Genomic DNA, 25,982 nt, shown 5'->3' with positions numbered 1-25,982 from the left:
TATTTGGATTTATGCATCCACTGTTAACATATGCTGGTTTATGTTAATGAGAGAGCCTCTCATCTGGTGGTAGAAAGCCCCTGGAGGCAGAGACTGTGGCACTTCCACTTTGCCTAAAGAACTTTGCTTCTTTTGCTTGTAATTTACATTGAGATAAGGACAACTGTTACTGCCCCCTTCTCTCTGTTACAGCGTGTGCCAGGGGAGGAAGTGGGAGTGCACCAAAAATCTGTGTGATGGCACCTGCACTGCTATTGGTACAGCTCATTACTTGACATTTGATGGATTGAAATACAAGTTTCCAGGAAACTGCCAGTATGTGCTAGCTCAGGTAAGAAGAGCATGTCAAATGCTAAAGCTGCCTGATCATATAAAAACAGTTTTACACCAGGTGAGAAGCCCAGTGTTTGGATAAATCAGTTAACTATTTCTAATTACTAAGCCAGATGTATAGTAGAGAAAAATAGAACTTATTTATGTCTTCAGAGTTGTCTTGAGAATTTTGAAGAGTGAATTGTGTTCTATAGAAATCAGGCTGTCATGTGTCCAGCTGGCCATCGTGAACCTTATGAGATCACTTTGCTACAGAGCAGGGCTGTCTAGATCTCATCTCCAAAATGGAATTCTGACTATCCATAAATCAATGTTTTCTTCTTTTCCTTTTTATCCTGTAGTGGTAGCTTGCTGTCTGGTTGAGTGAGACAAAGAATGCTCAGTGAACCTTTCCTAAATGCACCCAGAGCACAGACTCTGCTCATTCCCTTCAGCATGATCCCTGTCTTGTTTCATGCACCACCTGCTTGGAGTCCCCTGACAATATCCATTTTCCTCACAGCAAGGAGGAGAGGGGAATAAAGGCAGAGCACACTAAAACCAACTTTTGATTTGTGGAAGCAGCCAGAATTTAGAGTTAACTAAGAAAGGCTCATCTACATGCAAATTATCATGTATTTAGAAATGTCTGTGCAAACAAGGATTTATCTGAAAATTTGTTCTAAAACTAGATGGATTCACTGCTGATTGATGATAATATTCTGCAGTTACAGTGGGATGTGTTTCTTGGGCGGGCTACTATTTTCCCCACAGAGTCCTCATGAGGCACATTCCTTCTTGCAGTTCTCTTTAGGGAGGAATGTGTGATCAACCTGCCGCTGCCTAGGTCTTTGAAATATGCTCCCACCTTGATTCCAGCTGGATTATGTTTGAGGAATGATTGCTCTGCCACTAGTGAGAGCTCTGTGTAAAGGTCTTATGTGCAGCAATACCATAGGCTACTACAAAACTACTTAAAATGGAATTCAGATCAGTTTTCCGTAAATGACAGACACAGAGAGCTCCACACAGGGCCTTTTTCTTAAAAGGTGTGTGCTGAAAAAAATGAACACAACCAAAAAATGAAATCTAAAAGGCCAGAGAGATATGAGTCATCATGTAAATGTAGTAGGAACTGTCCAAGTATCTCAGAAATATTGGACTTAGATGAAAATCAATACATTAAGCTATCTGTGTATTCAGATGTACCCTGTGCCCATCATACATTTTAAACTATCACAGATACTGTAACATGGTGGATTCTCCTTGCCAAAAAATACTCTCCAAATTATGCATGTGTGTGTCACTGGCAGAGTGTGCCTCACTCTTTAAGGGGTGGAACACATGAATATCAGTGCTAAGCATAAACAAAATGAACATGAGAACAGTTGGCATGCCAATATATATCCTATTGACAACAGTTTACACAGTGTTGTTTGAGGCTTCTTTTTTCTCCGTGTTTTTCCTTGTGTGTGTTTTTCAAGTACTCTGCATTACTGACTAATTTATTTTCTTATCTGATAGGATTTCTGCAAGGGTGACTCTGGAACATTTCAGATACTCATTTCAAATGAAGGTTGTGGCTTCACTGGAGAAAAGTGCACCAAAAGGGTTATCATTGTGTATGAAGGAGGGGAAATAGAGCTGTTCAATGGAAACGTATGTACTCTTTCTTTTCTCTTTCCTTCCTGCTTTTTTTTTTGAAAATAATTTCAGATTGTTCAGTAAGCTGAGGCATTAATGACCTCGCACTCAGGGTTTCTTGATCATAAAACAATCATGTTAGCAGGATTATATTTATCCATTTTGCTTCCAGAGGTATAATGGTTTTTTGGTATTTTTGCTATTTGTTATTTCTGCTGTTTTGGTATTTCTGCTATTTCTTGATGCCAATCAGTTTATCTCAGATAATCATAGAATGGTTTGGGTTGGAAGGGACCTGAAAGATTACCCAGTTCTATTCCCCTTCCATGGGCAGGGCACCTTCCACTATCCCAGGTTGCTCAGAACCCCATCCAGCCTGGCCTGGAACACTTCCAGGGATTGGGCAACCTGTGCCAGGGCCTCTGTACCCTCACAGGAAAGAATTTCTTTGTAATATTCAATCTAACCCTGCTCTCTGTTAGTGTGAGGCCATTACCCTTGTCCCACTCCAGACCCATGTAAAGAGTCTCTCTCTAGATCTTTTCTAGCCCTTTTAGCTATTGGAAGACTGCAATAAAGTCTCCCTGGAACCTTCCCTTCTTCAGGCTGAACAATTCCCACTTTTTCAGTCTGTTTTCACAACAGAGGTGCTCCAGCCCTCTGATCAACTTGGTGGCCTCCTCTGGACTCATCCAAACAGCTCCACATCCTGCATATATTGTGTGCTCCAGACCCTTTCTAAATATGGTTTGTCAAAGCCTGTTTCCAGCAACTTGAAGTGCAAGGAAGGGCTAAGAGATGACTGACCTGTGGCTAGTAAAACATCAGAGCTAATTTAGCAATCTGAAGGACTGAGCACACACACATACACACGAAAAAAAAGAGTCACTGCTCCAACAAGTTGATACTGGAATGTCAGCTGTCCTTTGTCCTGTTAAATTGCTCCTGACTATATTATTCTTTTCCCTCCCTTTTTCTACCAACAAACTTGGAAGAACTGACCAATAATCGCTTCCACCTCCCATGTCCCTTCCCAGCAGGAAATGGGCTTTCCAGAGGGCAGAGTTCAGCACTGTAACAATTCTCATTGTCTGTGAGCTTAGCCATGGCAGTGGATTATTGTTTCAGTCACTGCCTTTTCAGAAGTCCTGTGCTCTGAGCTGGCGTCTGGACCAGATATTTGCAAGAATCTTCCCAGTGTAACCACTCTACATTTGCCTGGTTTTGGGTTAACAGACAAAGCTGTACCAGGTTTGGAATTGCCTGCAAATTGCCACTGAGCCTTGGCAGGAACAGAAAAACATGACCTTTATTAAAGGTGTCTGTGCATAGTATCCATACAGGCTTTTGGGTGCTGCATGAATGAACGCAAGACATTGGTTTTCCAGTTTTTAGTTTCTACTGCTAAAGAATCCCTGACTTGACTGAAGGTAAATAGCAGTGCAGGGATCATTCCATCTAGCTGGGCTTTGTCCGAAAGCTTCTTTAGATGACAGATTTTCAGAAAAGCTATGATTCCATTTGGATATGTAAGAAAGGGCCAGAAGATAACAGCAGGTGATTTAGGCTTGCAGCAGCTCCAGCATCAGAGGATGTTTGGTTCCTGAAGGAACCTGTCCTTGTAAGACCTAGGTCTGTATTACAGCACTGTCCACATGACCCTGAGTGAATTTTCAGTTGTCTTTTTGGAGAGTTTGAGGCTCGCTGTAATAATATCTAGAGCAGGTTTGCTTAGAAATAACAACTAAAAGAGACATTAAGGAAAGCCAATGGATGTGGAGACTCCTAGGCAAATTCTTATTCAGTAATGACTTTCTACACTCATTTTCCACAAGAATCCTTAGAAGCAAGCAGAAGAATCAGGTATTTTTTGGCCATTAAAATGTTTCCAATTAGCATTGTTTTAAGATGATATGTTTTGAGAGCAGCTTCTACTGCGGCTGGTAAATGAGGGTTTAATTGACATGTTACAGTTCTGGCTGACATTTAAAACAAAATGAAATAATTTTTGATTTTCTGAAACAAATCTGCAAGTTTGCAAGGTCAAAAGTTTATGACTTCATGTTTGGGCAAAAAGCCTCCATAAACATAAAAATTCTGTAATTTTGATCAGCCTCCCATCTTAACTTTGTCCTCTTCTGTGTTTTGGAACCCTCTGAATTTGGAAAGACAAAGACTGCTGAAGAATTTTAAGTGGTCTAGTGACTATACTGTGTAGTAATATGTTGGGCATAGGAGAAAGTTAAAAAGCTTTTGGTACCTAAAATATGTTTTAGTATCTTCCCTAAAGACATTGAAGACCTTCTTTAGGAAATTCATGGAAGATGTAAACTGTTTTCTCTGGGATAAATGTTTCTGATGATAGCTCAGAGATTAAAAGAATTTAATTACTGTGCTGAGCTTTTACTGAATTGAGCAAGAAAGAATAGTGGGATAAGGAAATATTTTGCCCTCAAAGTAAGGGGCTGGGTAAATAGTTTCTGGGCTCTTCTTTCTCCCTTACATTAATTGCTATTTGTACTGATTAAAAGTTTTCATCTGCCTCTTCCAGAACTAAGCAGTTAATGCATTAATATGGTGCTTAAAGTAACAGCCATGCTAGACTTTTCAAATGTGTTTAATATTCCTATTAGAGTTCCCATTGAAAGGGAATTGTGGTGTGAAAGAGAGTATTTTAATCTCTTAAATTCTTAGTAGCTGGAGGCAGTGAATTTGCAGATGGATGGAAAAAGAAAGAGGCACAAGGGGAAGGGAAAGGGATGGAAAAAATGAATGGACACCGAAAGGAATCTCTGGATTTTTCCTGTAGGTGTTGTTAGTTGGGAAGAAGGTCCTTCCTGACTCCAGAATAACACTGGTCTTTCAGAGGCCACTGATATGTGTGATTCTCTCTTATTACATGAGAAGGACAGAATTGTTAAGTTTCCTAAAGAGCTGGAATAAAAAAAGCCCGAACCAACATGTAATTATTCGGTGAACCAGTGACCAATACTAAACTGGTGATTGAGTATACCCTGTCTTTATCAGCCCTGCTTCATATATTGGCATCATGTATTATACCCTGGGACCACATTCAAAAACTTTGGAAATGGGATGAGATTGAAATACTGTACCTGTATCCCAAATTTCTGGTTTTCTCTGGAGCATCTGGATGGTGTATGGAAACTCTCTGGAGAACAGCATGATTGGAAGCACTTGTTAACATGTCCCACTGGGAAAATCACCTAACATGTCCCACTGGGAAAATCACCTACCTTAAATAATAAATAGAGACACTGATGATAGCACAATGTGTTTCTGTCATTCAGGTAAACATCAGGGTACCTCCTAAGGGTGAAAATGATAATTTAGATGTCATCAAGTCTGGCCGTTATTACATCATTTTACTGGGCAAAAGCATCAGTGTGACCTGGGACCTGGCCATGGGAGTCTCCATTATCTTAAAAGGCAATTTCAAAGTAAGTTGTTTTTGCTTCACCTCTTATTCTCGCTAAAGAATGCACTTAATCTGTTCCTGGGGAATGGCTTTATTTATTTATTTTTTTAATGTAGATTGTCATGGTATGTTAGGCACTTTTTCAGAAATGGAGGGGTTGTTTGGTAGTACTGTAGGACTGCCTTATTTTCCTGGTTGTTCAACTATAAGGGCCAAATCCTGGATCATTGGAAAAGAGTTATGACAGAAAGGATCAGTGCTATGGGGCCTCAGAATAACCATGAGTGATTTCTTCTTCATTCAAGAAGAGCAGCATAAGAGCCAGATTTACTGGTGATGGTGATAGGACAGCAATCTCCAAAAATAAAATGCAATTGTAGGGACACACTCCAAAGAGAGCCACTGGGCACTGCTGATTAGAGCAGCCCTTCTTTCTGGGAGTCCTTGGGGACAGCATGGTCCTGCTTTCAACAAAGCAGAGTGGGAATGGGAGCTACACATTTTCTGAGAGAGACTGTGTCTGTCTGAGTGGCCTTAGCAAGGCCATGGGTAATTCAATTTTTGAACCTCATGGCATTAAAACACAGGCTAAAAAGACTTCTTAACAAAACCCTAAGCTGGTCTACAGTTGCAAGATTAATGTTTTCTGTTTCTTTCCCTGCAAGGATCAAGTGTGTGGTCTATGTGGAAATTTTGATGGAATCCAAAACAATGATTTGACCAGCAGCAGTGAACACCTTGAAGTAGATCCAGTTGACTTTGGGAATTCCTGGAAAGTTAATTCCCGCTGTGCTGATGTTGCAAAGGTAATTGTGAATGAAGCGTGAAAACTAATTAGTGTGGGTTACACTATCCATGAAGAGTGGATAAAGAGCTTTGGCAGGATTAAAATAATTAGAATTAACTCCTTCCCCCATGTTTTTTTGCCAAATACTATTATTTCTTTAAATCTGGTAAAAGGCCAATTAACTTATGTTAATCTTCTGGGCTGCCTGGCTTCAGAGGAATGTTAAAACAGCCAATTTGTATAGTAGAGACTGTTCCTAGAGTTATCCAGCCCAGATGCTTGAAATCCAGCTGTCACTGGAAATCTCATTTTAGAGTTTAATCTTAAAAAAAAGCTGTAATTTTCAGTCAGAGGGAGTTCAAATAAAAATTTTGTTTCTCCCTATTCAAATTTCTATATCCCAAATCTTAGTCTGTCTGTTACAAACAATGGAATGCACAGGTTAATTTCTTTCTATATGAGACCACAGGGTCAAACTGAGAAGGAGCAGATTCTCATTTCAGTGTCGTAGGCACAGGACAGGACCTGCAGGGTGTTGCTGTGTTAAATTCTATGTCAATACTAGTGCTCCTTGTTCTTAGACAAATTAAATGGGATGAGGGAAGATTACTGAGCTATTTTTATTCAGCAGCAGCCTTGGGTTTTGTCTGCTGAAATCTGATGATATTTTTAAGTCTCGTGGACCTTCTGAGGAGTTGTGGATGATCATTTGTCAGATTGGGTGTTTGGTACAGTGGGTCTTCCTGTCATCTAAATCTGAGTTAAAACTTCAGGGTACAAGTATGAGCAGGAGAAAATCAAGGAGGTGATCTGCTCTGCTGCAGCAAAATCTCTGTGTGTTGTGCAACAGGTTGAAACTTTACTCAGAGAAACAATTTCCTTTGCTAGTGAGTCTCTCACTTCAATTTGAAGAGTCCCAAGGTCCTGAAGACAAGGCTAAAACAATCTCTGCTTGTCTCTTACAATATTAAGCCCAACTTGGAACAGACCTTGATGTCTCCACTGTGTGGTGGAAACATAGTGAAGCAGATGATGGTAGAATCATCGTGCAGCATTTTGTCTGGAACTGTCTTTGAAGAATGCACAAAATTGGTGAGTATTGGGTCACATGTTTCACATTCTTCAATCCTGCATGATCTGTGCTGGCATTGATTACAGCTGAGGGAAAAAGTGTGGTTGTGCTGACAGCACATAGGACTTGGTGAAGGTTGGCTGGTGTTCTCATCTGTCACCTTGTCCTATAGTGGAGGCTTTATGGGAAAATGCACCTTTATGGGAAAACACAACTATTAAGCTATGAAGTAACTTTTTCCCAAGGGGAATTTTACTATACGGTCCAGGAACTGTGCATGTAGTGAAGCCTAAGGGTTGAGATTTGAGGCAAGGGGGAGTTGAGCCAATTCATTGCCTTTCAGGCTGTTATACCTAAGCTGCTGCAGGAGAGGGATGGGGACAAGGCTTAAAAATATTAAGTGATTGCAAACTGCAGTCCTTGCTGACATCAGCAGAAAGATTTGCACTAATTTATGTGGCACCTTGACCCTTGGCAAGTGGAGCAGCTAAACCATCTGAAGGTTAACGATGTGTCCAGGAAGGAGATGAAGGACTCGGAATGTCCTTTGCCCTTCTCTCCTGTAGGTGAATCCAGAGCCCTACATAGACATTTGCCTGTATGACACCTGTGCTTGTGAGTCTGTTGGGGACTGCGCGTGTTTCTGTGACACCGTTGCGGCCTACGCGCACGCCTGCGCACAGAAAGGGGTGGCTGTTCACTGGAGGTCACTGACTCTGTGCCGTAAGTACAGAAAACACGAGGCAGAACTGGGTGCAAACGTGCAAGGTTTTGGCTCAGACTGGTCAGATTTAGCTCTGTTCCCATTGATAACCAGAGAATTTCACATTAATGAGGCTGGGCTAACAACTCTCTCTGACACTCCCATCCTCTGTTCTATTTCTGTACCTGGCAAACCTGTTCCATCAATTAGGGGATGTAGCAGCCTGTGGTACAAAATCTAGGGGAAGAAATAGTTTCAGTAATATATGTGTACATGTGCATCAATTAAAGTTTACAGTTTGGGGTTGTGTTGCACTTGCTATTATCAAACCTAAGAATTTCTGGTCTAAAGCAACTATTCCATTGTGTGAAAAAAGATGTAAGTGTGAAAAGGTGGTCTGCCCTTATTGTAGTCAAACAATAATGTAGTAAAATAATAATTTATTTTAAAGTGGAAATCTTTATTTTTCTAGATATATGTGGTCCACTCTTTACAGTGTTTGGTGCCATAGTTCTGAGAGGCATGGTGGGTATACACTCTGGTTTGACTTTTTTTTTTTTGCCTCTGATTCTGTCCCTGCATAGCACAAAGCTGTGAGGACCTGAATAAACAGGAATTAGATTATCAGTGTGAATGGAGATATAACAGCTGTGGACCTGCTTGTCCTGTCACATGCCAACACCCCCAGGCTTTGGAGTGTCCTCTGCAGTGTGTGGAAGGATGCCACGTGCACTGTCCTGCAGGTAAGTCCATATTTTGATTTATTTAAACAGTTTTTCTTCTTCTTAACAGGTTTACTGATGTGTTTTCACCATAATCCTTACTGCCTGAGGAGGGAGATGGTTGGGCATCTCAATTTGGGTTTGTGAAATGGGCACAGTGTGTGGAGGGCATGAAGTGGTGCCCAGAAGAGGAGTGTAAACTCCTGCCAGCAAGGATGAGAGAGGATGGGATCAGCTTGATGAGACTGGAGGATTAGGGGCTGTGTGGGAACAGAAATTGTTGACTCTGTGGTTAAAGTAGAGTATGAATTTGTGCTGGAAATTGATAAAATGCTCTGTTCCAGAGAAGCTACAGCAGTAAAACTCATTGCCTTCACCTGCTTATTACCTCCAAGATGCTCCCGAGAGTGCCCACCTGGCATCCTCCTATGAGCATGAGCTTCCAGCTTAACTATTCCAACAACTACCTTGCTGGAATAAAAAAAGGAAAAAAAAATATGGGAAATATGGGACAGGGAGAAGAAAATGAAGAAGGGAAGCAATAAGGTATTTTAAGATCCCGAGTAGCTATTCTGTGCCCTGGTATTTCTGATCAGAACAAGGTAGAGGATAGGAGGAGAAATAAATAATATACATGTAAAATGGAAAATGCCATTTTCCCCTGATGTTACCGATACCCTGATATCTTCCATGTGGCCACAACACCAAGCAGAGCATTCAGGAGGTTTGAGCCCACCTCAGAAGCACTGTTTTGTTTTTAATCCCATGATTAGTTTTACAGTTCATGACAACTGGCATATTTACATTGCTCTGCTGTTTTGAAACAGGGAAAATCCTTGATGAGCTGTCCCTGGATTGTGTCAGTCCAGAAGACTGTCCCGTGTGTACAGTTGGAGGTGACAGGATCCCACATGGAAGGAGAGTAGTTTTGAACAGAGATGATCCACAGCACTGTCAATCTTGGTATGATGGGGTTGTGCGGGGAACCAGCATTCTTGTTGTGTAGGATGAAGGGTCAGGGATGAAGTACATCCTCATGAATAAGTGTATGGATATAACTTTAAATATATCACTCAAAAAGAAACTTGGAAAGCATCTTTTATGTCAATACCCCTTCACAGAGAACCCAGGGTTGAAGTTTTTCAATGACAGCAGTAGGGATTATAGGATGGCAACTGAATTGAAACAAGTGAAATCTATAAATTCCTTTCAAGAAAAGGCCTTTTCCTATGTGTTGGTGTCCCTACTGGCTTCAGATGTTCAACTTCTTTTTGTGCAATGTGCAATTCAACATCAATAAAGCTGTCAGACTCCTTCCTTCTGCCAGCACTAAAAAATTCCTGTGTGAGGTGCAAGGTCTGAATGTGCACTCAGTCTAGAACTTGCTGAGATTATTAGCAGTTGCTATTGTGTCCCATTACTGGAAAACCAATTTCCATGAGATATTAAAGTGACACCCGTGGTCTGATCCTGCATACAGGCATTTCCAAATAGGATGAAATGAATGGCAGGGAATGTGGTGCTGTGCACTGTGCAGGATGAGGGCCTTCAGCTGCAATGCAGCAGAGACTGTTTGCATTTTGTTGAATGCCCTGTGTCATATTATGAAAATTTGTAATTCTCTGGATGTCTGGACCATGGATGGATATTTTCACCAGTGACTTATAATGCTGTGAATAAAAGAGAGTTTTCCAGCTTGTAAATTGATCAGATTTAATGGAAACTGAGTTGTAAAACTGCAGTAGCTATTATCACAGACAAACACCATAGCTCCAAGTGCTCTGAACCTCACAGAAGCACAGAGTAGGTAAAAACTTAGAATTCCTGGTCTCTAGCCACTGCTAGGTGTGCAACTGAGCTATAAACCCAGGGCATGAGACCGTTAGGCTCATCGATTAAATACATACTTTTAAACAATATATGTGAAGAGCCCTGAATTCCATCAACAGGTAAAAAAAGAGTCTTCTTAAATGAGTCTCTGTTCTCTAATTTTTTGTAATTCTTAATAATAATTTATCTTAAATGTTGATACACTAGCTGCTGCTCAGAAGAGATTTCAGAACATTAGGAAAACTTATCTCACTAGGGAAACATCCTTTTACATAGCTGTCACCTAATTTAGATGCCTACACCATCTGTACAAACAATAGAAAATATTGCACAAAAATGAATTTCATAGCAAACATCCAAAGGAAATTGGAAACTAGAAGAGCCTTGTTCATACTAGGATTAGAATAATAAATCTTCCGTTGCTGTATGTTAATGCCAAAAGTAGCTGTGCATCCTGAAATTAGGAAGACACTAAAATGAGCTTGAAAAGAATGTAACACTTCTGTTAAGAGAACTTAAATGAAGGTGCCACGTGTAAAGTGAAGCATTTTCCTGGAAAATGGCACTTTCTTCCAGTCTTGACTCACGTAGTTTGTACATCTTGGGTTTTCTCTGGCAGTGCAAACAAGCATTTTTTGGTGGTTGCTCTTTTGTGACTTTTTTCCCTACTCTGCTCCTTGGACTGTCCAGTAAGACAAGGAGAATATATGGACTGGTTCTGTTCCACCCTGTGCCTGAGTGCAGGCACATTCTTTTCTCTGAAAAGCAAAGGTGGTCAGAGGGCTAGAACACCTCCTGTGAGAAAAGGCAGAGAGAGAGATGGGATTGTTCAGGATGTAGAAGAGAATGGTCTGGGGAGATCTTATTGTGACCTTTCAGTGCTTCAGCCTGTGAGGAAGATGGGTACAAAATTTTTAGCAGGGCCAGTTGGGACAGAACAAGGGGTGATGGTTTTAAGCTGAAGGATGTTCAATTTATATGACACATAAGGAAGAAGTTACCAAAGGGGTTGGTGAAACACTGGCACAGGATGCCCAGAGAGGTGGTGGATGTCCCATCCCTGGAAATATTTAAGGTCAGGCTGGATGTGGCTCTAAGCAACACGATCTAGTTGAAGATGTCCCTGCTCATTGCAGGAGAGTTGGACAGGATGCACTTTAAAGATTTCTTCCTGCCCAAACCCCTCTGTGATTTCAGGAAGTAAAGAGAAACATGCAGCCAGGAATTAGAAGGGGAGAAGTGTTAAAGCCTTGCTAAAGATCGATGAATTTTAAATGAGTTCATAAAAGGTGGAGGGTGACAGAGCTAAAAAAGCTCATGGTGGTGCAGAAGGATGAATAGTGGAAAAGGCAGAAATAAGGGAAGGAAAGAAAACTGGGAGCTGAGGTGGAAAGGGGAAAATGTATTACTGGAGGTGAGTAGAAATGGTGAGGGAAGACATAGGACTAAAAAGAGGTAACATCTATGGTTGAAATAAAGCATTTAATATGAGAAACTGGACTGAAGAAGAAGTCATGGTAAATAATAGGAAGGTAAGAGAGATATAAGAAACAGCGGAGGATGAACATGTGCCAAAGCTATATCTAAACAAAAATGAAGTCAGGAAAAAAAACACCTGGAATGTAAAGCACTTTAGAGGTAGAAAAAAAATTGTTAATTTCAGTAAGGTTAAAATCTGTGTAAACCTGGCCCCTGCACAGAATTTGATGAGTCCTATCAGAGGTAAAACATCTCTCCTACTCTAGGATTTTACTTAGTCTTCGCTGCCTGCAGTTTGCCTCTTGTTTTGGTTCTGTGGGAAGCAGACCAGATCAGCCAGTTCAGTCCACCAGTGGCCTGTAGGTTGCTGTACTACTGACACTCAGTGGTTCTTAAACAGTTTCCAGACACAGATTTTACCCCTTCTGTCAAAGACTGTTCTAAGGAATTTCTTCTGACAAACACACTATAGTTGGTCACGTTTCCTGGATCTAAACAAACATCCATGAACACAGGGGATTTAGGTGTACAATACTATGTGGGAAGTTGTGGGGAATTGGGGTTGGCGGAAAAAAATTATTCACATCGTGTTTTGGTTTCATTGTGGTTTTGAGATGTTTGGTTTTGTATTGGTGTTCTTTCATAATGTATGGATGACTTGTTGTTGTAAGCATTACTTTTTACAATTGATTGATGTTTTTCTGATTTGATGATTTTTGTAGTCTATGTGAGGGGAAGAACTTAACCTGTGTGGACTGCAAGCCCATGGAGGACACCCTAACTCTGACAACACCTATTCCAGAGGAGGACATTGAGCTACCAGCCAGTGCATACTCATGCAGCAAGATGATGGACTTGGCCTTCCTGATCGACGGCTCCAATAAACTCTCAGAGGAGGACTTTGAACAGCTGAAGACTTTCATAATTGGCGTGATGAAAAAACTCCACATCTCCCAGAAAAAAATCCGAGTGTCAATTCTGGTGTATAGGGCTGGTCCCACCATCTATCTTAACCTTAAAGATATCAAAACCAATTCCCAGATGAGAAGAATTGTCCAGAATATAAAATACACAGGTGATAAAGAAGCATCTACCTATGAAGTCTTTAAATACACTGCGTTGCATGTGTTTGGAAAAGCAGAGAGGACCAATGCTGCCAAAATTGCAGTGATATTTATAGCAAGCAGGTCTCAAAAAAAAATCCGTGACATGCTTGGGTTTTTGAAGAATAGAGACATCACTGTAATACCTGTGGGGATTGGGCCACATATCAATGTGGAGCAAGTCAAATTCATGGCAAAGATGTTTCCAGGTAGCAGAGCCTTCCTAGTGAGCAATGTGTTGGAGCTAATGGATCATAGAGATTTCCTCATTGATCACCTGTGTGATCTTGGACCTAAAGAAAGTCTTCTGTTACCAGCTACATCTACTCCAACCATGTCCAGTGTCATATTTCGCCCTTTGGGACTCACAGCCCCACCACCTCTTTCAGAAAAGTCCGATCCTAACAGGCTGGATATTGCTTTTATTGTAGAAGGATCTGACAATGTTGGGGAGGAAAACTTCAATAAAGTCAAGAAATTCATTGAGAAGGTGGTCACAGGAATGAACGTGGGACAGGAAAATATTCACGTTACAGTCATGCAGTATTCAGAGACTGTCAGTCTGGAGTATTCCTTCAGGGAAATACAGTCAAAGGAAAATATTATCGAGAAAGTGAGGAGTATACCCTACCAGGGAGGGAGGGCTACCAACACTGGCAATGCCCTTGATTATATTTCCAAACATACATTTACATCAGTGAATGGGGGCAGACAAGATGTTCCTCACTTGGTGTATATGGTGTCATCCAGTCCTTCCACTGATGTTATCACACGACCTCCCAGGAGCATAAATGTTATTCCCATAGGCATAACCCCCGGTGCCAATATCCAAGAGCTCAGAAAGATCAGTCAGCCTAATGACCCAATTATCTTGAATAGTTACAGCAATCTTATTGAAGAGGCACCTGAATTAGTGCTGCAGTCATGCTGCACTCATGGGATGAGATTTTGGACTGAAATCAGAGGTAAGATTGGATGAATTTTCTGTGTGAGTTGTTCTTTCTTCTGTCGGGTCTCCTTTGTTTACCCTGTGCATTACTGAAATGTGAAGGATTGCTTTATCTGGTTTGGTGCCTTGCTGTCGTATTCTGTGTTTTTTGTTTATTTTTGCTTTGTTGTTGGTTTGGGTTGGGTTTTTTTGTTGATGTCATCTGCTGTTTGTTTTTTTTTTATTTTAGTCCTCTGAGAGTAAAACAGAATCAGTAAAAAAGCAGGAATTGAAATATCCATGTATCCCACTGGATATGAATCTCAAGGCTTTCATTAAAGGGGCATTGCTAATTGTTTCAAATGGTCATTATCCTGCTCTGTTTTCCCAAAAATGCAACTGGACCTACCCTTTCTGCTCCTACCACATTAGCAGATACTACTTTTGGTTATTACATATAAAATAACTTTTTCCCTCCCCCTCTCACCCTCAGAATTGTGCAACAAACCCATGGACATCATGTTTCTGCTGGATGGAAGTTTGAATACCGGAGCATCAGAGTTTGAGGAAATGAAAAGCTTTGTGCGGGCATTTATTGAAAGTGTTGTGGTTGGTATGTATCTGCCTTTCAGCTCAAACACAGAAATATGTTTTGTAAAACAAAAGAATTTGCTTGTAGGGGACAAACCAGCTTCTCAGTGGAGGTTTTTCAGTTCTTAATTTTAAATTACTCATTCAAATCCCTCAAAGCACTGACTGCTCAATATTTATTTCCTGACCCATGTGGGATGGCTGATGCTTTCTGGGAGCACTAAGCTCACTGTGCTTGCAGAGTGTGTACTGATAGGGGGGTACACTTCTGGTCAGGCCATTTCCTTGTATTTCATTATCAGTGCAGCCTCCCTGGCAGAATGCATTGTATCCTGTGCATACACAAAGAGATCATGTAGCACAGGGAGCAGTTTAAGACATTGTGTGGGTTGTACCAAGTCCATTTCCATCCTGTGTTTTCCCAGCAGTATTTAACAAACATGGATTTTATTTTTTTTTTAGTCAGAATTGTATTTTTTGGATCCAGCATTAAACCATTTCCATGGAGCAACTGCTATTATTGGTAGTGTTCATATATGTCTTACAAAGCATTGATAAAGACTCATTGTGCCCTATACCTAAATACCTGCAGTAGGAAGCCATGAAGAGAAGTATAACCAATCACTATAAACAACATACTGCCTGGTTCAGTTTTGCAAATCTGGTATTTTTAACTGTCTATATAAATGCTCTGTTAATAGTTTTATTTGTACTTCTTACATAATGTATAATCAGGATGTTAGAGAGGAGCATAATTTGGAATTTATCTTCATTCCCCTTCACAGGTCAGGCTCCCTAGATTCACTTTGTTCCATGCACATCACTCCAGTGTTGTATGAGAGAGGGAATTGGGCATGAAATGATCATCCAGGGAGCTTGGCCCATCTGTCAAATGGAGCATTAAACTACTGCTTGTGCAAAACAAGGTGCACGTTAAAAAAAAAAAAAAAAAAAAAAGGAGGTGTTTAGAGAGCTTTAAAATGGAAAAGGAATAATACTGAATGGGGATCAAGAAAACTAAATTCTCCAGTTATTGTCATATTCATCTGGTCTAAAATACTGCGTGCTGACTCCTGATAGAAAAGCAACTCTTTCCAGCAGTACTTGGATATTTTTTCATCAGGGAATAGTTCAGTTTTTGGTCTTTTCTTGCTCTGATGGAAAACCACTGTCCAGTTGTGCCTAATGTAAATCACAATGCTAATGTTTCTTTAGATTTATTTTAAGACATTCACATGCACTGCCTAAAGTGTTTATTTTCTGCTTCAGGCAATTCTTCAATTCATGTGTCAGTTCTCCAGTATGCCAGGGAAAATAATCTAGAAATTTCATGGAACATGCCTCAAGGGACTGACAGGCTTGTAGAGATGGTGCAGTCCATTCAACAAAGGGAGCAAGGTCCTACCAGATTAGGTGAGTGATTTTGTGAATATTGGTGTTTAAACAAGGAGAGGAACAAAACCCCAAGGAATGCTAAATACAGGCTGGCTACAAGTACCAATTTATGTCATTGTGGTGGCATTTCCTGTTAACCATAACCTTTTGTTATGGTTCAGTTTTCTCTATTAAAATGTATTCATAGGTTACACAAATTATGCTTTGTCTTTAAAGTATTTTGGAAAGAAGCCTTGAAGTAATGCTCAGGATTTGCATTCATTATCTTTCAAGCAAGCAAAATGTAATTAAGAAGTAAATAATTTTATCATTAACCTTTCAGTGCTGGTTAGTTGATTAGACATTTAGGAGCAGGACTGCTCATGCTGACTTTATAGGCTGCCCTTACCAGATGTTTGTGCTGAGCCAGTGTAGCCCATCTGGTTGAAAAATAGCAAAACAAGAGTTACATTTCTGTGTGGTTCACTTCCTTCACCCAAGCTGGCGTGCTGGTTCCACAGGGACTTGGGCTGGCACAAGACTGGGGATGGTGCCAGGGAGCAGAGAACAAGGATTGCCTAAGGCAACCCCTCAGCTGAAGAGTTACTTGTGAAATACTTTCTTCTGTTCCAGACAGGCAGGTCCACTTCAATTTTCATGTGCTAAAACAACAGATTTCCCACTGGTCTGTGGAAACTTGGTGCACACACAAATATCAGTTGCAGGGTTCAGCAAAAAAAGAACAGCATCTCCTACAACATCTTACACCAGATACCCTGAGAATTTTGTTCTTCTGGATTGGAGCCACATTTACTGTGGCAGCCATCTAGCATCAGGGTGCTGTAACGGTTGAGGAATACACAGATTTTTGGGGTCTTTGGACTATGAAGAGTTATTTGTACATAAAAGTGCCAAATAAAACCTGACTTCCATAGTTCACAGGAGGATTGCCCTGATTGCTTTCTCAACCTGGAGAAATAAAAATACCAGATGGCTGATGACACTTCTGTAGGCTTGTTGTGGGATGAATTGTTGCATACAAATAGATAAGTTTTGTGAAGCCTTCCATGTAATGTGTAGAGAAAGTCACATGGAACTGCAGGATAAACAGAACAAATATAGCCTTTGGGAAATGAAATGGGAGAGGCAGCCACATGACATCCTCATTAGTGATCTGTTTATGTCTCATTGGAAAATGCTCAGAGATCGTGATCGAGGATGTGGTATAATGAATGAAAGTAGAATAGAGTAGAAGTAGTTCCTCTCAAATGAAGTCATGATGTGTGTGAATGTGGTTGGCTGTGCAGGAGACAGCATTCCCGGGAAGTGCACGGTCACTCAGGCCCTTTTGTCTGTGCTCGGGCCTCTGGAAACACAGAGGCTGCTTGACAAATGTAGATGGCCCCAGTCTGGATGCTGCATTTTCTTAGGAAATATTTTCTAGCCTTTGCTGAAAGGCTTTGATCTGAATTTACCCATCAAAAATATAATTTCTATCAGACCAGAGCTATTTCTTCTTATTTGCACTGGCTGCCCAATGGTAGAAGAACAATTCAGTGAAATCTTTATTCCATCTTTATTGGTCCAAATTGTGCTATTTTGGTCCAAAAAACTCCATGTGCAGAGGGAAATTGTTGCTACCACTGCAAAAGTCTTACTGTAGAAAGTATTCCCTTTCCTGCATTATTTAGCCATAAGGAAACTCCAGCAGAGATTTTAGTAATAAGAAATAATGAAAAACTACTGAGTATCTGAGGGCATAAATAGAACAAGAAAGAGCAGCTTATACCACAGATCTTTCCCATACTTATGCAGTGGGGCCATTCAGTAACATCAGATGAATTTTGGCTCAAGTAACCTATCAAGAAGCAACTCTGGGGCTATTCAGACATCATGAAATCGTGTACAACTTCACATAAGAAACAACCAAAAAAAAAAAAAATAAGGAAACTAACTAAAGTGATGTGTGCAAGACAACTGAGAATCACATAAATGTGTCTCTGTTCAGTATTTGTGGGTGTTTAAGACAGTCACAGGGAGCATATTGAGCAATCCCTACAGTAAATACTGCTTACCACTTTATAAAAACATTATTTTGCTTCCTAATAGTTCTAGTAAAAGTCACTCATTTAGGCTGACATTTTCCTGCCTCATCCTCAAAATTTGGAGGAAGTATGTTCTATGTGGCTCAGCTGTATAAAAGCATCTTTAAGGAAAGAAATACTCCCCCCCCCTACCCCCTCCAAGAAAAAAAAAAATCTTAAATTTGTACTCTTCCTCCAACTTTCCATCGTTATTAATATATTTGATTAGCAGCATTCAGCTTTGCTGTCAGGATTAAGAAGGTATAAATGTCTGTCTTCTAAACCTCCACTGTGGTTTTAGAAGCAAGGGTCCCCCCATAGCACTTTTCCTTATTCATATCTCTCCCCAAATGATGCACTCTATGTCGAATTTCCAGAATTTGCCCCCTGTCACGTTAATCAATGTTAATGACAAAATATTAATATTCATGTGTCAAAACCTGACCACTTAAAGCACTGTGGGATCAGTTTTCAATAGCTGATTTGTTTCAAAATGAAAACAATCTTTTATTTTCAGTGAAAAATCCCAATTCCAAGTGAAGAGCCTAAATTAAAATACAAAGACCAGCTTCAGGATTACGGACCTGGTCTAGTGGGAGGTGTCCCTGCCCATGGCAGGGGGCTTGGAGTGAAATAATCTTTAAGGTCTCTTCCAACCCAAACCATTCTGTGATTTTATGATTCTATGATTATCATCATGGGGAGTTGTTCCTGGTTAGACAAGTCCTTGGTTAAGTAGTTGCAGTCTGGAATACTTAGACCATCCAGACAGTGCTGGCTGTTTCTATATCACTTCAAGTTCTGAGTAACCATTCCTGTTTTGTGTCTTTCCCAGGCTACTTTCAGGACTCTGAAAGTGGGAGATTAAGATCTCTTTTGGTACTTTTTTTTGGTCAAGATGCTGCAGAAATATTAGAGAAACCACTGAGGCCACTTAAGGCACAGATTACAAGTTCCCAGCAGGAGCCTCTATCTAATTGAAACCCTCTGTCTGTCACAACTCTAGAGACCCTCAAGGGGCTTTACATTTCATTCCTTGTTTCTGACAAAATTAAAGAAAATAATTGCCAAGGTTTCTCTTAGGAAGTTTTTGCTTTCCCTGAGGCATCCACCAAAACATTAAATGTCTGTGTGTTCCAGATTGGCTAATTCTGGGATGAATCTTCATTTTTATTTCTTGGATATTTTTCAAATATTTCTGGGGCACCTTGTGCTCATTCAGTTAATTCCATGATGTCCATGATTGCTCCCAATCCAATATTTTTGATTCAGATTAACATGACTTTTTACACATTTTAACTCTTCCATCCAAATCATTAATGAAACTATTTAATAAGGCAGAATCTAGTGTAATTCCCTGTAGACTCCTAGTAAACACCTCCAACCCTATTCAACAGATTGTCTTTTGTCCTTAAATCTTGTTTATGTCCATTTAGTCAATTTGTAGTTCTTGCAGGAACCTCTGTGTGAACCATTCTGAGTTGTTACTTCAGAATACAAGTCTAAATTGAAAATCCATCAGGTCTCAAGTCAACCAGGAAAAGGTTCTTAAAAAGCCTCTTAAAAAGCCTGACTTAGAATTTCAGCATCAAATGTTCATAGTCATTATTTAATTATTATTCCAAACATGAGCACTGAAGGATGGGAAGAATATGCTGTTCTGTGCTTGGAATGATTGGTCTGTCCTTTCTAAAGCAGCCTGTATGGTTCAATTGGATTTTTTTTCCCCTTTTTATTTATTTACATTTTTTTCCCTGGACATGCCCAGTGAGTGGCAGTCATACCCTACTGACTGAGCTGGAAGGCTGCTGGGGCTTACCACCTTTGGTGGGCTGAAGGAACGGCTAAAATGGCTGAAAACAACCTGGGATAGAGGAATATGTTCCTACCCATGGCAGGGGAGCTGGAACTGGATGATCTCTGACGTCCCTTCCAACCCAAACCATTCTGAGATTGTCTTTGTTTCCATGCTGTGAAACCTCTTTCCAGTCTTAATAAAGCCTTGTGCACGGTGTTGTTTAATTCAGTGTAAATACTTATATTTGCTTTACTGATATGAAAATGACAGGTTTTTGTTGTGTTGTGGTCTCTCAGTATGAAAATGTTGAAGTTGGTTGACTTTGGCAGTGAATAGTTTTTATTGTGGCCTCTGAGGAATTTGTTATTCCCCTCTGTGGTGAGATGGAGAGATTAAGAGCTGAGAAGTGACACCTTCCAGCTTGGGATGATGACTTTCTGAATCCCTCTAGCAGGACGAAAATGTTCATTTGATGATGTCTTCAGACACCTGGCTCTTTTCTCCAGCACTGGCTTAAAAATACAGGGAGAAATCCAAAGAGTTTTTACTATGCTAAATCCAATTTTCCGTGCATTAAATTGAGTAACTGCTTTTGGGGCCTTTGAAATAGTCACTGGTTCTAATACAACAGTACTTGATTTCTTTATGAGAAATTATAAAAAGAATGGATTTTTTTTTTTAGTTTACAAATATGTATGGAGTTTCTGACCATTTTTAAAGTTAATGTGAGAAGAAGAAAAATGGAGCTGGACTGGCTGCTGACCACACCAACCACACGAAAGTCAAAGGGTCATTAAGGAAAACAAATAAGAAATTTCAAGTACTTTTCACAAATGAATGAAAAATCATTTGTGATTTTTACTGTGCAAAAGTTTAACCTAAAATATGTTTGAACGTTAAATACTTTTTTTTTTGGTAATTGTAGGACCAGTGGGAAATGAGTCAATCTTCTGGCACAGTGACCATCCTAGAGCAATCTCAGGGATTTTGAATATCGTGAGATTTATTTGCTGTATTTTGTTTTATCCTTAGTTATTTCTAGCTAATGTGGCATTCTAACATTTACCTTGACAGACACAAAACTATTTGTAGAAAGGATTGTGGGAAAGCTGTGTAGGACATGAGTTAATGGCTGAGGTTAGTTATTTTTTTGTGGTCGGGAACAGTAGTTTGTGAAATGGAATCACCATCACCCAACAAATAATGGTTTTTCAAAATGTGTTTTGTTGCAAGTAGAAAAACATCCAAAATTTCAAGGTTTTCACTGGATATCCAACTGCTGTTGCCATGGTACAGAATCACTGAATAGTTTGGGTTGGAAGTGACCTCAAAGGTCATCTAGTTCCAGCCCCCTGCCATAGGCAGGGACCCCTTACACTATCCCAGGTTGCTCAGAGCCCCATCCATCCTGGCCTTGGACACTTCCAGGGATGGGGCAGCCATAACTTCCCAGGGCAGCCTTTTCCACTGGTGCCTCAGGACCCTCTGAGTAAAAAAGTTCTTCATCACATCAAGTTTAAATCTCTCCTCTTTTAATTTAAAACTTGTCCTCTTGTCCTATATCTACCTACCACTATAATAAGTTGCTCTCATTCTTTTTTATAAGCTCCCTTTAAATACTGTAAGGCTGCAGTGAAGTCTCCCTGGAGCCTTCTCCAAGCTGAACAATCCCAGTTCTCCACTTCTTATCAATAATCAATGTGCTGAGTGAGATTCCTGAAGTTTGTCCATGCTTGCAGCAGCTTGGGAAAAGGGTTTTTGCTTCTATCACTGAAAAGGTGTGGGTTACATGGTGCAAGAAGACATCAAGTACAAAGTGTTCAGGTGTGCTAAGATGTGCTGGTGAATTATCTACAGGCTGACTTCCAGTGTTTTACAAATGCATTTGTTATTATAAATTGTACAGTGAATTCCTCAGGCAAACCTATTTTTGCTCCACAGTTATTGCAGATTACTCAGAGGAAATACTCTTTCAAGTGTTTATTGTTCACCAGTCACTGTTTGCCCTGAATGTCACATCAGTCACCTGGTTTCATTTCTACTTCCTGACCTGATAACTTCCAAGCCCAAAGGAGCTTTTAAGAAAGCTGCATATCATGATTCCCAGTGTAAATATTTGTGCAAATACATGTCTAAATGCAAGTACTAACAAAGTGCTCTTTTGCTGAGGTCATAATTATCAACAAAATTTGCCTGAGTGTTCACAGATGTAAAATGAATGGTCAGCAGCTTCCTTTTTAAGCTAGTTTATGATTTGGTAACTCAGGTAGAATTTCTTTTCAAGAAAGACATTTTTGTGGGGTTTGGTGTGGTTTTTTTGTTTAGTTTTTATTTTAATAAGGATCACTTGGTTGTGTAATGGATTACACAGAGTTTAAATTTCAGAAAGGTTGCTTAAGACATTTTTGTGGGGTTTGGTGTGGTTTTTTTGTTTAGTTTTTATTTTAATAAGGATCACTTGGTTGTGTCATGGATTTTAGGGTTTAAATTTCAGAAAGGTTGCTGGTAGTGTGGAGGCAAGATAGGTTTTTCACACCCTTAGGGAAAGTCGATGAAATTAGGGAAGCACTAATTAGGGAAGCACTAATTAGGGAAGCACTAAGATCTTTTATAGGAGTCACAACAACTTGTGTGAACAGCTCAGAATGATGCCAAGCTGTGGATCAGCTCGCCACTGGATGTCAGTGTTGCTCGGCAGTTCAAAGCAGGAATTTAAACCCCACAATGTCTTCTATCCTTTAGGGCTGGCAATACTTCTGGGAAAGGTAACTGCTTAAATGAGGAGCGTGACTTTGTTATCGTGGCTAAGGAAAGGGAAAAAAATTCCTATCACTGCGGAGACTGGGATAGTCTGTGTATGGAACTAATGATGGTCCTCCTGTGTTTGGATGTCTTAATAAATACTGGAAGATTTTTAATAGCTGAGATCTTTCATGTAGCTGCAATAAATCAGACATTAAGAGTCCTTTAAGAATAAATATTTTTCATTACCTAATAGTGTAACACACTAAAACAATATAAAATTTAGTTCTGCGGTCTCCTGTGACTTTTCTATTATATCTCTCATTTCTCTCTTCATTTCTTCCTAGGAAATGCTATTGATTTTGTGGTCCAAAATGCTATGTCAGAATCCCACGGGGGCAGACCCAGCGCATCAAAGGTCGCGATTGTCATTGTGTCGGGACGCTCAGAAGATCCTGTGGAGGCTGCTGCCCTTTCTGCGAGAGTGAACAGTAAACCTCGTTTCACTGTCACTATTTATAAGTAGAGTTGTTACTTTTTAAGTAATGAGCTAGAACAAAAGATGGAAAATTAAGACACTGGTGTGTTCATGTAAGTTCTGGAGTTACTGTGTGTAGTGTTGAGACCTGAAAAAAACATGCCCCGTGAAGATGCCTTTGAGGTACTGGGAAGTTCAGGACCAATCTGCAATTAAGTCTGACAGCTTCCCCAGGACTCACAAATTAGTAGTGTCTTGTTTTCTGAGATCCTGTGGATAGATAGGGATAACAGAAATGTGGTCTAATGTCATCAATTCAGTACTGTTGCAGTACAGTGAAACTTGAAAGGTTCACTCTAGTAATAATAATGATGATAAATAAAAATAATCATCATAATCATAAAGATAATAATGATAATAATAATAATAATTAGAGGTTTTGATCAGATTCTTCACTCATCTCTACAGGAATATACTTCTGCTATCAATGTGCTGCCTGATGATTTTTCAAGTTTTCTGGCTGTTCTTGCAGTATCCCTGGTTCCTCAGGTGTTCATCTGAGGAACTTTGACTTTGGTTGAAGGTTGCTCTGGGAGTTATTGAATAAGGCATGGACTGTGTAACAACTATCAACTGTTATTTTTAATTAAATGGTTTGAAAATAATCCAATTGTTGCTGTGTAACTGAAGAAAGAAAACAGCATGTTGAGATTATTATTATTTTTTTTTTCATTTAAAAAGAGTGAAGATGTCATTAAGTCTGCAGCTGCGTTTTGTTGCCCATGAATGATCTTATTATGCTTGGGACTAATAGAGCTCATCTTAGCTAACAGTGTGATTAGAGCAGCACCATTTCAGCCCTTAGTTGCCTTTAGCCAGTGTGGGGGGAATGATGCAAGTAACACATGAAAATTAAGTGTTGGAGAAAAACTTCCCAGTTCTATTTTTTTTAGAAGCAAATGAAAAAATAAAAATGATGTCATTTTTAGGTTGGAAAAGACCTTTAAGATGATCATGTCCAACCACTAACCCAGCACTGCCAAGTGCCACATCCTTTAAATACTTCCAGGAATGAACACTCCATGTCCATACACAATGATTTTCTCCTGTGCCTTGCCTATTTCAAACCCTTCCTTCTCTTTTCCTAGGAGTATCCCTGTTCCCAGTTGCTGTTGGGAACAGATATGATGAAGGGCAGCTAAGGACTTTGGCTGGGTCATCTGCTGCTAACAGAATCATGAAGCTCCAGAATTTTGAAGACTTATCCACTATGATCACATTGAATAGTGAATTTATCAAAAAAGTGTGCATGGGTAAGTCTGAAAGTCATGATCTTGTGTCTGGAGCATAACACAAAAATTGAAATGCAAAACCAGGATGAGTTTTCTTGGTATGAGAAGGCAATCAGATGCTCTGTTGTGAATGTGCCACTGACAACCATCACAAATGCTGACCTAGACCACCTTCATCAGTTAGGCATGAAACCAAATTTGAGTCCTTTAAATATGTATCCAGCTGCTATTCCAGTTAGCTCAATTCCAGCAAGGTTTGTAGAACTGGTTAGGCCTGAACTTTCAAGCTAGCATCTTAATAAAAATCAATCTTGATAAAAATCTTGATAATCAGTACTCAGGACTGGTCACTAACTGAAGGACACCAGGAAAGTTGAAGCTGTAGTGAATGAATGGGGCATGTTTCAGAAGTTTCAGAAATGTTGTGAGCAAAGATTTCAAGTTGTGTTTTTCAGATATTGTTATGTGTATGTCTAGAGAAAATTCAGCCAAAATAGAAGGCAAAAAGAAATATAATAAAGAATTTCCTTTCCCAGGGAAACAGATACTGGGGAAAAAAAGTGTAAAAATAAGCAGTCATTTATTTGTAAATGACAACACTCCTCTAAGGAACCTTGCTCCAACACTGACCAGGATTTTACTTCTTTACCTCCTTGGTCTAGATATAGATATTTATCCCTCATCTCACTGTTATTATTCCTGTTCCAATAACATCCACATGTTCTCACCACAAGCCACTGCCTCGTGGTGTTAGTCATTGCACAGGTTTTTGCCAGCATTATGAGGGCTTAGTTACATCTCCACTACAGCAAATGGACTTTTTTTTTTTTTTTGTGGAGCCAAGGACCTCTGAGAATGAGGAAGTTGCAGAGTGTTCACAGTCCAGCTTGGAGATATCCGATCAGCCTCCGCTGGGATCACTTCTGGCATTTTAAAATCTCTCCAGAGCATCAAACAGCTGCCATTTTCTAGATTTAAACAGCTGCCATTTTCTTTCCTCTCTTTTAAAATAAACTTTGAAAGATGCATTTCCTCTCTTCACACTGTAAAACATGTGATTTTTCTTGCTGTAAATTACATTGATCCAAGATTTGGGATGGGGAGCAAGAATTTGGAACCAGTAGTTTATTTTCTTACTGCAATCTGTGCTGTAACCTATCAGTACCAGGGGTGAAAGCTTTGTATTTTTTATGAAGGCTTTTCCAACAGCTTAAAAAGCTGTTGAACTATAGACAGTCTTGAACTATAGACACCTTCAACATGTAAAATCTGAGAAATTTAGCCCTCTCTTTTGCTGATGGTGAAGACTTTGATAGGGGGTGAAAAATGATATAATTTTCTTTTTTTTGATGGGGATTGATTTTTTGTTTGGATTTTTTTTGTCTTATATAAATTTCATACAATCTGTAAAGCATAATTTTCCCCTCTAGACTCATACAGTTGAATTTCTCATGTAGAGGGAGTCTTGCCTTTTGTATGGAAGTGTACCAAAAATAATACCATTAAAAAAAGATTTTAAAGAGTTCCTAAATGATTTCAAAATACATTACTTATCCTGGAAAAGACAGAGCAGAGAGTGTATATAGGATAGCATAGTCTAGTATTCT

The 25,982-nt window shown here is 39.8% G+C and overlaps 1 protein-coding gene across 1 annotated transcript in view; it reads left to right on the top strand.

Annotated features, from left to right (window-relative positions):
• The window catches only part of VWF (von Willebrand factor), a 118,944-nt gene that overhangs the window by 53,265 nt on the left and 39,697 nt on the right, over positions 1-25,982 (top strand). The window contains exons 20-32 of the mRNA XM_041426849.1: positions 193-331; positions 1,837-1,971; positions 5,265-5,414; positions 6,058-6,198; positions 7,152-7,271; positions 7,818-7,974; positions 8,539-8,697; positions 9,504-9,639; positions 12,708-14,053; positions 14,510-14,629; positions 15,877-16,020; positions 22,953-23,096; positions 24,232-24,396. Of these exons, the coding sequence (XP_041282783.1) occupies positions 193-331; positions 1,837-1,971; positions 5,265-5,414; positions 6,058-6,198; positions 7,152-7,271; positions 7,818-7,974; positions 8,539-8,697; positions 9,504-9,639; positions 12,708-14,053; positions 14,510-14,629; positions 15,877-16,020; positions 22,953-23,096; positions 24,232-24,396 (3,056 nt within the window). The remainder of the gene's footprint in view (positions 1-192; positions 332-1,836; positions 1,972-5,264; positions 5,415-6,057; positions 6,199-7,151; positions 7,272-7,817; positions 7,975-8,538; positions 8,698-9,503; positions 9,640-12,707; positions 14,054-14,509; positions 14,630-15,876; positions 16,021-22,952; positions 23,097-24,231; positions 24,397-25,982) is intronic.

This window comes from Onychostruthus taczanowskii, unplaced genomic scaffold, assembly GCF_017590055.1.
Source record: "Onychostruthus taczanowskii isolate IOZ18803 unplaced genomic scaffold, ASM1759005v1 scaffold95, whole genome shotgun sequence".
Taxonomy (NCBI): Eukaryota; Metazoa; Chordata; class Aves; order Passeriformes; family Passeridae; genus Onychostruthus; species Onychostruthus taczanowskii.
This window is presented reverse-complemented; position numbering and strand designations above follow the sequence as displayed.